Genomic DNA, 16,119 nt, shown 5'->3' with positions numbered 1-16,119 from the left:
TTGGTAGGCAAAATTTTTGAAACAAATATATATATGCATACATAAATATATATAGAAAGAGGTTTGTGTTTACTATGACCTTTTTACGCAAATATTACGCAAGTATAACTCATGTAGAATATCTGCATGGATATAAGTACACATGCTAGTTAAGATGATCATCCCATAAGAAAACCGAAAAAATGAAGAGGAATTTAATTAAAATGAATGTTTAAAAGAATATGCAAATTGGCTAGATTTTTTGCAGATGAATGCAATTCCAAAACCTATATATAACAAAATTGTATTCTCTTTTTGAATAAATATCTAAGGGTTTTGACAGGGTATGGCACGATGGTCTTCTCAGGAAAATTCACTGGACGAATACTGAAATCCTTTTTAAATAAGAGAAAAATCTATACATCTAAACAATATGATATTAATGTGGGTATATCGCAGGGGTTTATCCTTGGACCTTTATTATTCCTAATATTCATAAATGACCTTCTTGATGAAATTGTCTCTGAGATGGGTATGTTTGTTGAATACACTATGCTCTATAACAGGCATGAGGGGGAAATAAATGAATACATATCTAAGGAAATAGCAGAAACACTAGAGGATGACCTCCAATCTGTAGTGGAATGGGGACAAAAATGGAAAGTAACATTCAATGCTGCCAAGACTTAGTTTGTAGTTTGTTTCCTTTAATAATTACAAGAAACTTTCTCAACCACTAATAGCTATGGCTAAAGATAAATTACCTGAAAGTACTTCTCTCAAACTCCTCAGGTTAAGGTTCACAGGGAACATGAGTTGGAACAGATACATTGAGAGCATTATCAGGGCCGTGGCGAGGAAGATGGCCTCTCTCCACCGTACTAGAAAGCTACTTATGTCTGAAAGTATCCTGTACCTCTACAAGGCCACCATTTGCCCATGTATGGAGTATTGTTGTCAGATTTAGGCTGGTGCATCTGCTACTAGTTTCTCGCTCCTGATCAGGGTTCAAAAGAGAGTCGCCAACCTGATAAGTCCTGAACTGTCATTCAAGCTTTGTCCCATCGACGAAATGTTGCACAAATATTTTACAAGTATTTTAATGATGAACTTACAAGCCCTTGTATCCCCTCAACGTAAATCCCCCCCCTCAAACCGACAATCAGCAAAATCTCACCCCTACACAGAGATCCCTAGATGTAAGAAGGCCTTCTACTCTAATAGCTTCTTCCCCAGAACTGGTAGACTCTGGAACTCCCTTCCGGGTTCCTGTTTTCCCTACTGCACTGACATGCAGAAGTTCAAATGTAATGTGAACAGACATCTTGCTGCTTAACTCCCTACATAGTATCCCTGCAATTTATATCCCCGATAGTAGTCCCCTACATCAAAGTGATATTGTGTGCATTGTTTGGGGGTGAAAATGCAATTTATAAAAAAAAAAAAAATAGAAAAAAGTGTTATTAATATGAATATCAATACACAAAAAACTCAAATTTATAGGAGTATATATATATATATCTTCTTACCCATGAAGAAAAGTCAGATTTTAAACATCAGACTTAAATAGCACTGCGTCTGCCAAATCGATATTTGATTTTGACTGGCCAATTAATTAGAGAGATTTTCAATCCTTATTATTCAGAGAGAGAAGAGAGAAAGAAAATGAAAAAGAGAGAAGAGAAATAAGAAAATAAATAATTTGGGATATTTTCTTGCAGATATAACATTTGATGCAATATAGAATCTCTATCTCTACTTATATATAAAAGGCACTATGTACATGTGTGTTCGTTCCCTATGGACTCAGGAACGACTGGACCGAATTTTTGAAATTTCACACTTTATCTGGGAATGTTCTTAGATAGTTTTTGTGTTCGAATGCCTTCATTAAGTATCAAAAATCGATAATTGAAAAAAAAAATCCGATTATTGTCTTGATTTTGTAAATTTGTAGAAATATATATCTTTTTGAGTACAGATAAATTTTTCTGTCAATGAACTCTGCATTGTATCAAATAATTGTCATAAACAAGGTGTTCGACAAGTGTCTCTATATTTGAAACTAGGATAGTATGATGACTACAGAACAAATACTACATTACACTCCTCATGAATTGAGCATTTAAAGATAGTGATAATATAATTTAGGTTTCAAACAGATAGATGCCAAACCTCCATCAAAAATTATATATCTACTATTATTAAATAGTAGATATATAATTTTGTCATCAAATACCAAATCTCCATTAGTAATCGAAGTAATAGAAGTGTAAGCCTTAGACAAAAAGATGCCAATTCTTCAGTAAATAATAGTATAGTTTCTGCCTCAATAAATCTGGATCAGTAATAAAAGTAATAGAATAGTTTTTGCTTTAGACAGACAGATACCAAATCTTCATTAGTAATAGAAGTAATATTATAATTTTGGTTTGAGGCTACTTTGATTGGAAAGCTTTAAGAAATTGACTTCCAAACTATCCAATCTCTGATCAGATCTTTATTTATCCCTTTTTCTCTATTGTCCATCCTTATCAATTTCGCCGGTGTTTTCTTTGGTCTTCCCCTGCTAATTGACCTTGCTACCTCAACTGCTCTACATCTACCAACCCAAGAATTCTTATCTATTCTTTCATTGTGGCCAAACCAACAAAGTATCCTCTTCTGCACACATTTTCCTATACTGTTCAGATTTAATCTTCCTCTGACATCAGTAGATCCATGTCTGTTTTTACCACTCATATAATAAATAATAATAATAAAAAAAAAAATAGAGAGAAATAAAACACATGCACAAAATAATTTATTTTAAGGATTTTAATAAAATTTTTAAAAAAGTTAAATAAAAAAGTCATTGGTCTGATTCTTGTTGGTTCAATGTTTGCAAATAAAACGTTTGTCGCTCGCATTCATTTTGTAAAGTCATTAAAGTAAAATGCAAACAATTAAATAAGAAACGGAAAGGAAATAATGAACATTGAGTTTACTTTCAGCTGTAACTCTTGTTTGCCTTATTTTGTCTGTTAATCCTCACATTTCATGAGGCATGTTTTTGACAAAGGGAGAAGAATTGCTGTATTCTAGGCTCGGATCTATCCAGCTAACACTTATTGTTTGCTAGTATTGGACCTTGAAGTTATATATATATATATATATATATATTAACTTCTTTCATTTAGTGGCTTTATGCCTTGTCTGGAGCGATTTCCATTAAAAATTATATATATATATATATATATATATATATATATATATATATATATATATATATATATATATATATATATATAAATTAGTATGAAACTGCATTCGACTGGTCCGATTTTATTGGTTTCCCTGAGTCTTACAGAAAGCACCACATAAAAATTGTCCCCATTCGTAAGTATAAATGATGCTATGGAAACGAATGAATTCAAACTTGGCACACCCAGATCGTTGGGTTGCTTGTTAATATGAAAATTGCAGAGTATAATTTCTATTCTAAAAATGCTTCTTTTTTTTTGTTGGAGCCAATATCTTTCTTTGAAACATAAATTATTAAGTCAATTATAAATAATTGCTTTGACACAATTTTTCCTTTTTTTTTTGTCAGTTAACTAAAAAATGTTTTAAGGGAAGCAATAATTTCGAAATAAAAATTGGTTTTAACGTTTTTACTGTCTTGTTTACGAATGATTATGGAACATAAAATGCATCACATGACCTGCTTATATGAACATGTTTTTGTGCGTGAACTACACAGGCCATAATCGCCTCATTAGTTGTGCCGGTCCAAAGTTGTTATTCCATCCAGTGAGCGTTTCAACAAAAGAATTCTCTCTCCAAAACAAACAAAAAAACACAAAACTTATAAACAAATATTGAATGTTTATTTTATTTTGGAGATTGCAAGTGCTAATCGTTTTCCTAAGTTGAACAGTAGACTTGAAAAATGAGAGTTTTGCCTGACCAAATTTAAATATATAATTCCTATTTACATTCCTTTAGCTGAGAGCTTCAAAAACTCACCCTGCCCAGCCCAACCACCCAGCAGCGTCCAGGAAAAATCAACTGCCTGCCTTAAACGTTCAACTCCCACTCTTTCTCCAGAAAGGAAGCTCTGACGCCTCCCTTTCCCATCCCCTGGAATCTTTTCACTCCTTACTTATTCTCATTGATATCAACTGGAAGATAATATCCCAACATTCTGTATTCAAGGTGACTTATTTGCAGACAATCTTTATACATTGCTTTTCTGACATGACTCTCCATTTAATGAAGCACTTATTTTTTTCAAACAAAGAAAATATCACTAGGGTGGTTGGACTCCAGCCAGAGATATTCTCAGTTTTGTGTACCACCTTTCTTCCTTTGACCAAGCATCTATCACCTACAACATCAGCCTTTCGTATGCACCACCAAAACATGCAGATGAGTGCATGTTTACACTTAGTTTCAAAGTGTACTCTATATAATAATAGGCTAATTAATACAACTATGGAGGCAACCTGTATTTGCTACATGAAGAGTCTCCAGGCAGCTGTCAATAATTTTACAAAACATAGAAACACCAATTGTATGCAAGAGTGACAGTATGCAATACGTATGTCCAACATGTAATCTTCTTCTATGACTGTGCAACATGGTCAAAAACTGAATGACATGATCTTGGCTGCAGTGCATGGGGGGGGATGTTAGTCTCACTTTTTAGGCATCTATAACGTTGTCATCTCCTCTAATGGGGATATACATGCAACTGGAGACTGATTCTAAATTTCATACTCCCATGAGGAAATCAGTTAAACCTGACTAGTGTTTGTTGAAGTTTCATTTTTTATTTCCAGTATGAGACAAGAAGACGGAAAATGTAATTTTATGTTTGTATCATCTTCCACCCCTTTTTTATTCAAGAAATGGGATCATCCAATAACTAAAAGCAATGAAAAATTAATTTCTTAAATTACATCTGATGTTGGTGTTGTGTTGAACATGAAACTCAAACTAAAATACGCTTTCTTGGTCTTTGGGCTAGGATCAAAATGTAGTATCTGTTTTGTTTTAATATTGGAAGGTCCGAGTTCATTCCAAACGTCCCTAGAATAGAAATATATCACAAACTGCTACAAAAATTTTGAAGGTAGACCCTCACTCTTCATAACCAGATATATTCTGAAACTACATTAACTACATACTTAGATAAGTATGTTAAAGTTTTTAATAATATTATGGGGTCTGCATTCATGCCAGACGTCCATAAAATGAAAATATTTTTAAACACGGCAGGAATATATACACAAATGGAGCCTACAGCTGTGGACTTTTCACAGGTCCTGCTAGTCTATTATAAATAATTTAGTTAGAAAACAGAGTTTTCTACATTCATCTGTATAATTTATTGTTAATGATCTTCTTCAGGTATCAAGTCTGTTATTGCAGACATCGATGATCATAGCTCTTCCGTTCCATCTGCATTCAATCTTTTTGATGAGATCTATAGTCGTGTTTCCAGTGACCCTGTTGAAACTGTCAATGTATGTGTGTGTGTGTAAATACAGTCATATCTTGCTACGATGTGCAGACCGTTTCACTCATATTAGATATCATTAGACAAGACAAATTAAGGTACAAAAATTAAAAAAGTTCCAAATTTTGAGGAGAGAAAAATGTATATATATATATATATATATATATATATATTAGTGATGGGACAATTGCAATATTTTCCCCAATTCCGAGATACAATTGCCGATCTTGTTCTAAATTCCCAATTTCGATACAATTACCGATTTCGATTTTTTTTTTTGTTGTCTTCCTCTGCTCTTTTTCCAGTAACTTTTTCTAATGTCAAGCATTTTTCAAAGCCGTCTGCCCACATTAAATGGCCAAACAACTTTAACTGTCTGGCGTGAACTGTATTGAATAGTGATCTGCTGTACTCTGCCTTATGTATGACTGTTTATTCTTCCTTTCGGTCCATAATATTTATAGAATTCTCCATAAAAACCATATCTCCACTGCGTCCAAACAACTTTCATCCTTCATTACTGTCTAACATTCACAACCGTAAAAGAGAATTGACCATATGTATGTCTTCATTAATAAATGTCTTTTAGGATCAATACTATTAAGAAAAGATGTTTTTTTTTTCTATAAAAGTTATTAGTGTTAGAAAAAATATTCTTTAATCAAACAAATATGTCTCGTCTTTTTATATTTAAAATTTGTATTTAATACTGTCTTCTTGCCATCAAAATAATTGGCAGCTATACCTTTTTCAAATCAATAAAACAAATATCACCTTTTAAAATGCATTTATTCAAAATTGCACTGTTTTATTTGAGAGAATAACATGATTTGATTTTGGAACAATTCTTTTTAAAATGGGTAAAGTTGGAAGTGGTTACCTTGGTGACATCACAGTTTTTTGCTGATTGAACCATCTCATTTTTTTTTAAATGCCTGTGAAAGTTGCTAATATGCATTCAAGCATAAAATGCACTGATGGCTTGTGTATGCCTTACAGATGCCTCCTGAACATTTATTGCATAGGTGATGGACAACACCAGGAAAATATTGGATGTATTTCATATAAGCAATTCAGGACCTGGGCAAAACCAGATGTAAATCTGATTGCTGTGCGATGACGTCAACCCTACATTTCGATCAGAGAGTCAGGGTCATGAAACAATGGGAGGCACATATTTTAACCTGAAATGGAATGTCAATGAAAAGACAAGACATTTCAAAAGAACAATATGATTCTGATCAAGTAATGTGGTTGATGTCAATATAAGACATAAACAAAGGCAGTTAGTCAGAGAGGATCATTTATTAACTCCTATCATCAAGTGGAGTGTTCTTGTTGTGAATGTTACAAGCAGGAACCAGGGATTGGTGCTCAGTCAAACATCTTCCTTGGAAACAACGATAAAGTAGAGAAAGAGTGAAGTTGAGAGGCATCCCCAAAGAATTCTTCCAGTAGTTAACAGAAGCATGACAGATGTCTGGCAAAATATATGAGTCTTTGTGAAAGGATTACTTTGAAGTGGAAACAAAGGATTTTATTTTATTGGAATTGAAATAAATTATGTATATCATATATGTTTATCTATTTGCTTATGAAGATGTCTGAAAGGAATATTAAGCATATAGCAATCATAAACATTTGTTTTGTTTTTCTTTCATTGTTATAAAAATATTATTTGTTTTATTATCCAAAGCCTCCTATAAACATGACTAAAAGTTTTTGTTTTTAATGTTTGTATAGGTTTTCATTGCATACAATATATGTCTTTACTAATGCATTAGAGTAGGTTAAGCTATACATTCTCATTCCAGGCAATATTGGCATAGTTGGCTGATGAAGGTGCTTATTTAAGTTTAGGTAATGACACATAGAAAAAAATTCTCATTATAGAAATAGATTTAGATTCTCTCTGCCCTCATTTGTCAAATAGACTTTTGTGTGATGAAACAAATATACAGGGTGGCCACAAAGTCACGCACCAATGTTAATATTTATTTTTTATCAATATAATATATTTATTTCTGGGGTCACATTAAGCAAATTGTTTATTCAACGAAGATTCGTGATTTGGATCATCTGAAGAGTCGTATTATTGATGCTTGTCTTCAAATTGATGGTGATGCTGATTTACTGAATCGTATCTACAGGAACTTTGAATTTCGTATTGGCTTGTGCATAGCTGCAAACGGCGAACATATCAAGCAATTGTAATCCTTGTAAAGAACTTTGAATTTGAATAAATGTTACTACTATAACTTTTTTAATTTTTTAACTTTTTTAATTAACATTGGTGCATGAGTTTGTGGCCACCATATATATTAACAAATAAATACAAAATACTATTCATCATATAATGGAAGATACTTACTTGAAAAGGCTTTCATCATCTTTATTAGTGTCAACATTCTCAATGTGAACAGTTGCTGGGAAAAGGCTGCAAAAGAAAATAAGATAGAATTGCTATATCATATTATATACGAGATGCCTTAAATAAGTTTCCAGACTTTTTTGTACAGGCATTTAAAATTGTCGTAGACTTTAGATAATTCAGTATGTTATTGCTTCTTAGATGACAGACCATTTTTTATGATTTCAGGTTCAAATGAACAGTTACAGCAGGAATTGGAAGATATACGTACTAAAGCCTGATTGTCACAGCTGGTGAATTTAGAAAAATGCAATCTCGACGTGAGGACACATTAGAAGAATCATATGCAATAAAATTCTGTTTTAAACTTGGAAAACATGCTACAGAAACGTATGAAACGCTCCAGACTGCTTTTAGACCATCTTGTATATATTGAGCATCAGTTTATGAGTGGCACAGGAGATTCAAGGAAAGCAGGGAGTCTGTGAGAGATGATAAGAGGTGTGGGAGAAGTAAGGAAGTCAGAACACCAAAGTTGATTGGCCAAATAAAAGATCTCATGGATAAGGACCATCGTGTGTCTATAGAGACAATAAGAGCATAGTTTGATGTCAATGTGAAAACTGTACACACAATTAATCATGAGGAACTGAAGATGCAGAAGATTTGTGTGAATGCACCACCCTTGTCACAGACTATTTGACCAAGATAGGCATCAAGACAGTTCCTCACTCACCCTATAGTCCAGACCTTGCGCCCTGTGACTTTTGGTTATTCCCTTAGCTGAAGGAAAACCTCAGAAGCTGTCGTTATGAGACAATTGAGGAGATGAAAGAGGCTGCAATGAGGGTCATTGACAAGCTCACATAAGAGGACTTCCATGGGGGCCTTCCAGAAGTTGTTGGAATAATGCAAGTGCATTGCAACAGGAGGAGATTACTTCGAAGGGGACTAGAGTTTCATGTGTACACTATTAATAAAAGTGTCCATATGAAAAAAGTCTCGAAACTTATTGAAACCACATTGTATATGTCATACACAGAGAAAAATTTGTACTCAAGAAAGCATGCAAGATGGCGGTGCTAGTGTTGAGAAAGAGGCTCCAAGGCATGGTTGTGAACTGGCTAAAGGTTCTGATTCTTTTGACGCACAAACCATATGTCCCATGTGAAAGTCTTACAGTTCTTGAGTTCACTTAGATTGATCACTTCTGCTAATAGCCTTGTGAAGGTATGAACCCATATGCCCTCCCTTCGATTATTAATTAAATAATTGGGTTGACTTGACTACCAACCCTTAATAAAACAACTAGTCTAAGAAAAAGAAAAAGAAAAAAAACAAATAAGACAAACATATTGTTGCTGTCTAAAAGAATGGTAAAGGGTGTTTCTGTATAAATGTGACCCATCTATATGATCATAACTTCCATATTTAAAAAGGATGTGTCCTCTATAGTATTAGACCTGACGGAATGGTTAATTGTAGGTATTGATCGTTTCATACCCTCGAAAAAGTTTCAGCAAAAACCTAACAGCCAGCCATGGTTCTCTCCAGAATGTGCTGCTGCTATTGCGCACAGAAATAACTTTTTCCACTGTTTCCAACGTAATAGATGTATGGAAACTAAAGCCGCTTTCAGGACTGCCAGCAACCATTGTAAGAAAGTAATAAAGAGTGCAAGATGGTTGTATGCTCAATCTGTTAAGTCCAAAGTAGCTGAGCAGCGGCTTGGTTCCCACCAGTTTTGGCAAATAGCAAACAGAATCTGAACAGAAGCGTGTGCTCCATCCCAACTATCATCAATGGACCTGAGGTAATCTCGTCAACATCAGACAAAGCCAAACTCTTTGTCAAGAACTTTGCAGCTAATTCTACCTTTTGCGATCAAGGCCGCCAACCCCCAATATTTCCTCCTGTATCTGAAAACACACTATGTGATATACGTATATCTGTACGTGATGTTGCCAAGCTAATCAAAAACCTTGATTCCAGTAAAGCAACTGGCCCGGACGGTATTCCAATTATAGTACTCAAAAAACTTCAACCTGAACTAGCGCCCATACTTACAAAACTATTTAAACGTTGTCTTAAGGAGAATAGTTTCCCATCTCCCTGGAAAATTTCATCAGTATGCCCTGTATTTAAGAATTCAGGTGATCGCTCATCTCCCTCTCAGTACAGGCCAATAAGTCTCCTGTGCGTCATGAGTAAGTTGCTGGAATCTGTGTTAAATACAGAAGTAATCAACCATCTCAACAAAAATAACCTTCTTAGTGACACTCAATATGGTTTCCGTTCTGCTAGATCTACAGCAGATGTGCTTACAGTTATATCTCATAGGATTAGGAAATCTCTCGACGGAGGCAACCTTTCTAGGGCAATTGCTCTTGACATATCTAAGGCCTTTGATAGGGTGTGGCATAAAGGTTTACTTCATAAGATCTCTAGCTATGGTATAGCTGGAAATGTCTTCTCAATTATTAAATCATTTCTTTCTGATAGGTTCATAAGAGTAGTAGTTGAGGGGCAAAAATCAGAAGCCCACAGTATTAATGCCGGTGTCCCTCAGGGGTCCATCCTGGGCCCAACTCTTTTCCTGATCTACATTAATGATCTTCCAAATCACATCCTTACATCATTTGTAGACATTTATGCTGACGACACTACCATTTATGGTAGCACATCTAAGACAGTAAACGACCAAGTTCTCTCCAATTCTCTCTCCTCTGATCTTGAGCATGTAGTACAATGGGGAAAGGAGTGGCTGGTTACTTTTAATGCATCTAAAACCAAGCTTCTCTCTTTACATCATCAACATTCTGATCCCCATCTGGCATCAATTGAAATGAATGGCTCTCGTTTTGAGGAGGCCTCAAGTTTTGACAAGCTTCTGGGCTTGACCATTACTCCTGATCTTAAATGGAACACGTACATCAAATCTGTTGCCAAGGCCGCTGGAAAAATGGTGGGATCTTTCTATCGATCCAGTAGATATCTCACTGCTGATGCAATTCTCTATCTATATAAGAGCCAGGTACGTCCAAGGATGGAATACTGTTGCCACATTTGGGCAGGAGCTGCTAGAAAGGACTTGTCCTGCCTTGATAGAGTTCAAAATAGACTTCGTAGCCTCGTAGGAGATGTCCTTTTCTCTTCCTTGCAACCTCTATCTCACAGAAGAGATGTTGCGAGTTTGTCTCTGATGTATCGTTATTTTCATGGAAAGTGTTCGACTGAGCTTCAATCTATGGTCCCCCCTCGCCAAACTTTCACAAGAAACACTCGTCTAGCTGTAAACACTATCAATAATTCCCCCCACTCTTTATCTGTGCCTAAACCTAAACATAGATTCCATGAACAAAGCTTTTTTATTAGAACTGCACGCCTGTGGAATTGTCTTCCGTTTTCCTGCTTTCTGGCTGACTACAATATGGTTGTCTTCAAGTTTAATGTAAATAAGTTCTTGATGAGCCGTTCCATATAAGTTATCAAATTTACCAAATTTTCATTACTAATGATTATTATATTGTCCAATTTCTACTGTACACTCTTTAACCCTTATCCTTGAGTGGCCTCTTGGCCTTGATAATGTGTTGATACCTATGAAAAAAAAAAAAAAAAAGAAAAAGTCCAATGTGAACAAGTTCTAATTGAATCGTCCTCCTAAGTAATCCAAGTTACAAAATTCCCACTGTTTACTATGCTAAAATCACAATGACTAATGTATACCTATTAACCCTTATCCTTGAGTGGCCTCTGGGCCTTGATAAGTGGTGACACCCATGTAAAAAAAAAAAAAAAAAGGAAAGACAAGAAAACGTTGGGTATCTTAAAAGCTAAAATGACGATTATGCATTATTGTTGCGGTTGCAGGAAGAAATCACAAAAAAAATTGACCATAAATGAAGAAGTAAAAAGTGCTCCTCCACCAAGATAATGCACCGTATCAAAAATGAATCAAAACGATGGCAAAACTAGATCAATTGCACTTCAAATTGTTTCTTCACCAACTTTATTCTTCAGATCTTGCAGACCTCAAAAGAATGTGCTGGAGAAAGAAATTTAGCTCCAATAAAGAAGTGATATCAGAAACTGAAGCATATTCTGACGCCAAAGATGAATCGTTTTACCAATTATGAAGCATTAGAATTCGTGTATTATTCTAAAAAGAAACTGTGCTGATGAATAAAATCAAATTCTTTTTTTCTTTTCTTTTTGACTCATATTCATCCTAAATAAGGCACATTGACATTGAGATGTAAGGAGTGACTGTGAATCCTGCCTACAGGAACACTCTAAGTAGGGAGTTGAGCAATGAGATGTCTGTTCACATTACATTTACATTTTTGCATGTTAGCATAATCGAGGAAGCAGGCAACAGGGATAGAATACCAAAGTTTAGCAGTAGGAGGGAAGAAACTATGAGAGAGACTATTGGTTGATGTATCGGCCCATATGTAGCAAGGATATTCCCTGAATGGGTGAATGTAAAGATATAGGATTTTTTTTATGGAAATTGCTTTAGACAAATTATGAAGCCACTTGATGTAAGGAGCTAAAAAAATACCAGTACTTCTACAGTTTAAAACCTGTTTTTCTGTGAGTTTTGCTTGGCAATGCCCGACGAATGACGGAAACTGTCAGATTATATCAAGTTAGCAAAAACAGATGCAAGCGAGCAGACGGTAAAAATTTGAAGAAAAAAAAGAAAGGGAAGAAAAGAGTTTAAAAGAAAAAAAAAAGAAAGGGCAGATTATCATTGCACTTCTTCAAGCAACAAGTCTTGTGACAAGGAAACGACCTGCCCCAGCATGGTATGAACATCCCCAACCTCCCCATGTTAAGAACGACTTTCGGAATAAAAACTTCCAACCTCCCCATGTTAAGAATGGCTTTCGGAATAAACACCCCAACTTCAAAAGTCGTTCTTAACATGGGGAGGTTGGGGATGCTTATTCCGAAAGCCATTCTTAACATGGGGAGATTAGGGGTATTCATACTACGCTGGAGTAGGTCGTAAAAAAATACCAAAATAACTTTTCATACACAAACAAAACAAAAAATTTATTTGTTCACTCATTCAAAGAAAAAAAAACTTTTATTACTCCCCCCCCCAAAAAAAAAAACAAAAATAGAAAAAAACACAGTTGCTATAAAAAAATAAAACAGTAAAATTTATGAAATTATTACGGGAGATTGTTTTTGTTTTGTTTTCTTTTTGTTTATTTTTTTTATTGACTTCCATTTGCTCAGTATAATCTGATGGTTTCTGTCATCTGCTGGGCGTTGCCGAGCAAGACTCACAAAAAAACGGGCTTTAAACTCCAGAAGTACCAAAATATCACTTCAAAGTCAAAAACAAGTAAAAAAAAAATAGCCAACAATAAGTGTTATGTGAATAGATTTCAGAGCCAGAAAACTGCAATTCTCCCCACTTTGTCAGAAATAATGCTTATGAAATATGACGATCAAAAGACATAATAAGGGAAGCAAAAGTTATGAGGTATCTGAAAGTAAACCCATGATCCACATTCTATTTTCCTGTCAAAGTGTGAGTATATTTCTAGCATGGTAGAGGAAGTCCACTTTTTTGGCAGCAGCTTTGCCAATGTTTTCTATTTCTGAACGAATTTTGCTTAAAAGTTGGTGTTTTAATAATCAAGAACAGGACTTATTGAGTGATGTGTTAAAGTTAGAAATCCAAAGAATAAGAATATGAAATGCAGCGTCTGTGGATCAGGTCACCTACAGCACCCATTTGTGAGGTTAATACCTCCACCAATAGTAATACTAGTGGAATCTCCTTAGATAATTTTTAAACATTATTCTATTTTTCTATAAACCATGAAAAGTACAAGTTAATATCATATTAGTGCAGTGATTAAATGAGTTGCCATATATAAGAGCAATACAGAAAATATCAAGTTGACAAGAAAGTTCTTGCAGTTTTCAACTTTTAAATTCAGATGAATATATTTTGGCCCAAACAGACATTTATTGATTGAAATAAGCACCATCAGAATCAACACACTTTTGCCAACGTAAAATAAGTGCATTTATACTAGAAATTGCTGAGGGTGTTTTTGATATCACTTAGGTTTTTGAAGCATTTCTCATGCAGAAAGTTGTTGAGATGTTTGAAAAAGTGGTAATCGGTAGGTGAGAGGTCTGAAGAGTATGGCGGATGAAGCAGTTTTATAGCCCAATTTGTTTAACTTCTACAGGGTCATTTTAACAATGAGTGATTGGGCATTGTCATGGAAGAGAATTGGGCTTTTTCTGTGAACTAATGCTGGGTGTTGTCGAAGTTTCTGATGCATTTTAGCCATTTGTTGACAGTACTTTTCCACCATAATGGTTTTGCCTGCATTAAAAAAACTATAATGAATGAGACTGGTTGCAGACCATCAAACAGTCAGCATCATCTCTGGTTTCGGGAAATATTGTGAAGCTTTGTCGGCATCTAACAACTGAGCTGAGTGTTGCCGGTTGTCAGAAAGAACCCACTTTTCATTGTAAGTTGCAATTCAGTCGAGAAACGGGTCATTCTTATTGTGCAAAAGAATTGAAGCTGACACTTCATAATAGCGTTCCTTTTGGTTGTTGTTCAATTGATGAGGCACTCCTTTATCAAGTATTTTTGTCTTTCCAATCTCTCTTAAATGGTTGAAAATCATTTTATATGCTACGTCTAATTCAGAAGCAAGTTCTCAAACAATTGTGTATGGATTGGCTTCAACTAAGGCTCTTAATTGATTGTTGTCAATATCCAATGGCCGAACACTACTCTCATCATTTGCAAGACTCTTGTCATCACCATCAAATTTCTTAAACCACCATTGTGCAGTGTGTTCAGTACTGGTTCTTGGATCAAACGCTAGGTTGATATCACGTGCTGTTTCAAAAGCTTTTCAGCCTCGCTTGAATTGAAATAAGAAAATTGTGCAAAGTTGCTTTTTTTCTATCTTGTATTCAACGTTCTGAGAAGACATAATTGTTTTAAAACGATTGTAATTTAAACGATTAGATAGAGTAAAAAATTCTCTTTAAAATGATATGTAAAGTGAAGGTATTATAACGAACATTTATTTGACAATATATCATTTGAAATCAAAATTAAAAATTCTGCAAGAACTTTCTTTTCAACCTAGTAGTTCTCTGAGCTGATGCTAACCAATCTGCATCCTCATGATGGCAAAAATCTATTGTTGGAAGAACACGAAAAACAAAAAAATTAACCCATACACTTTGACCAACGATATGGATTTAAGCCATCCTGTTCTACTATGGATATCCTAACAGTCATCTCTGAATGCATATATTATAAGTTAGAGCAGTAGTGCTTGATATATCCAAAGTCTTTGACAAAGTGTGGCATGATGGGTTTCTCATGAAAATTAATTTATATGGTATTACTGGATGAATATACAATATAATGTGTCCATTCTTAGCCCCCCCCCCCAAAAAAAAAAGATCTAAATTACCATTGATTGCCATACATCCAAACAACTTCACATTAATGCAGAATAACCTCACAGTTCTATTTTTGATTATTCCTCGTTTTCTTAAACGACCTCCCTATTACAATTGTATAGAATTGAAAGTTTCCAGAAAGCATCAAGTTTTAAGTATTTAAAAAAAAAATGAATTAATAAACGATTTGATATCAGATATTTACCTAACAGAAGTACCACCAATTTTCTGTCCGATTCCAAGAAACATTATATTGTCCAAAATGTCTTCCACTCTGTTTGGATCTCCACAGTCTATGAAAAATGCCTAGAAAATGAGGAAAAAATATCTATTAATAACACAAAGCAAATCACTAGCAATGGCGGCTCAGGTACACAAACTGTGCAAATGCAGCATGTATTATTTACATTGACTACATATAAGTTATACTATATATTTTATACTATTCTTTATATTATCTTCTACTATATAATAAAATGATTGCAGAAATTCCCTTCTGGACCAAAATAGTGTAGGTTTGCAACAACATATGCCATATACAAATTTATTATGTCTAGATTATTAGCCACTATCTTATGTAACTTTTGAATGCCATTGTAGACACATTTTGTCATTATAATAAAATCCTACATTACATCACAATTGCAACATCTTTTCATGAGGTAGTTCCTATTTTTCCCTCTAAATCTAATCCTCTAAACGCCCCCACTCATCTTACACCTTATAACTATTTTTACCGACACCCTTTGTAACTGGTTCATACATTCATATACGTACCATTATCTTTCTAGTT

General features: G+C 34.5%; 1 protein-coding gene across 1 annotated transcript in view; it reads right to left on the bottom strand.

Moving 5' to 3' along the window:
* The window catches only part of LOC145296812 (uncharacterized), a 109,166-nt gene that overhangs the window by 65,858 nt on the left and 27,189 nt on the right, over window positions 1-16,119 (bottom strand). Inside the window, exons 3-4 of the mRNA XM_080142896.1 lie at window positions 15,532-15,632; window positions 7,854-7,919 (exon numbers count right to left, since the gene is read on the bottom strand). Coding sequence (XP_079999022.1) covers window positions 7,854-7,919; window positions 15,532-15,632 — 167 coding nt within the window. The remainder of the gene's footprint in view (window positions 1-7,853; window positions 7,920-15,531; window positions 15,633-16,119) is intronic.

Source organism: Euprymna scolopes, chromosome 17 (assembly GCF_053919585.1).
Source record: "Euprymna scolopes isolate OS-2025 chromosome 17, ASM5391958v1, whole genome shotgun sequence".
In the NCBI taxonomy this organism is placed as follows: domain Eukaryota; kingdom Metazoa; phylum Mollusca; class Cephalopoda; order Sepiida; family Sepiolidae; genus Euprymna; species Euprymna scolopes.
The sequence above is the reverse complement of the archived record's forward strand: the minus strand, read 5'-3'. Positions and strand labels throughout refer to the sequence as shown.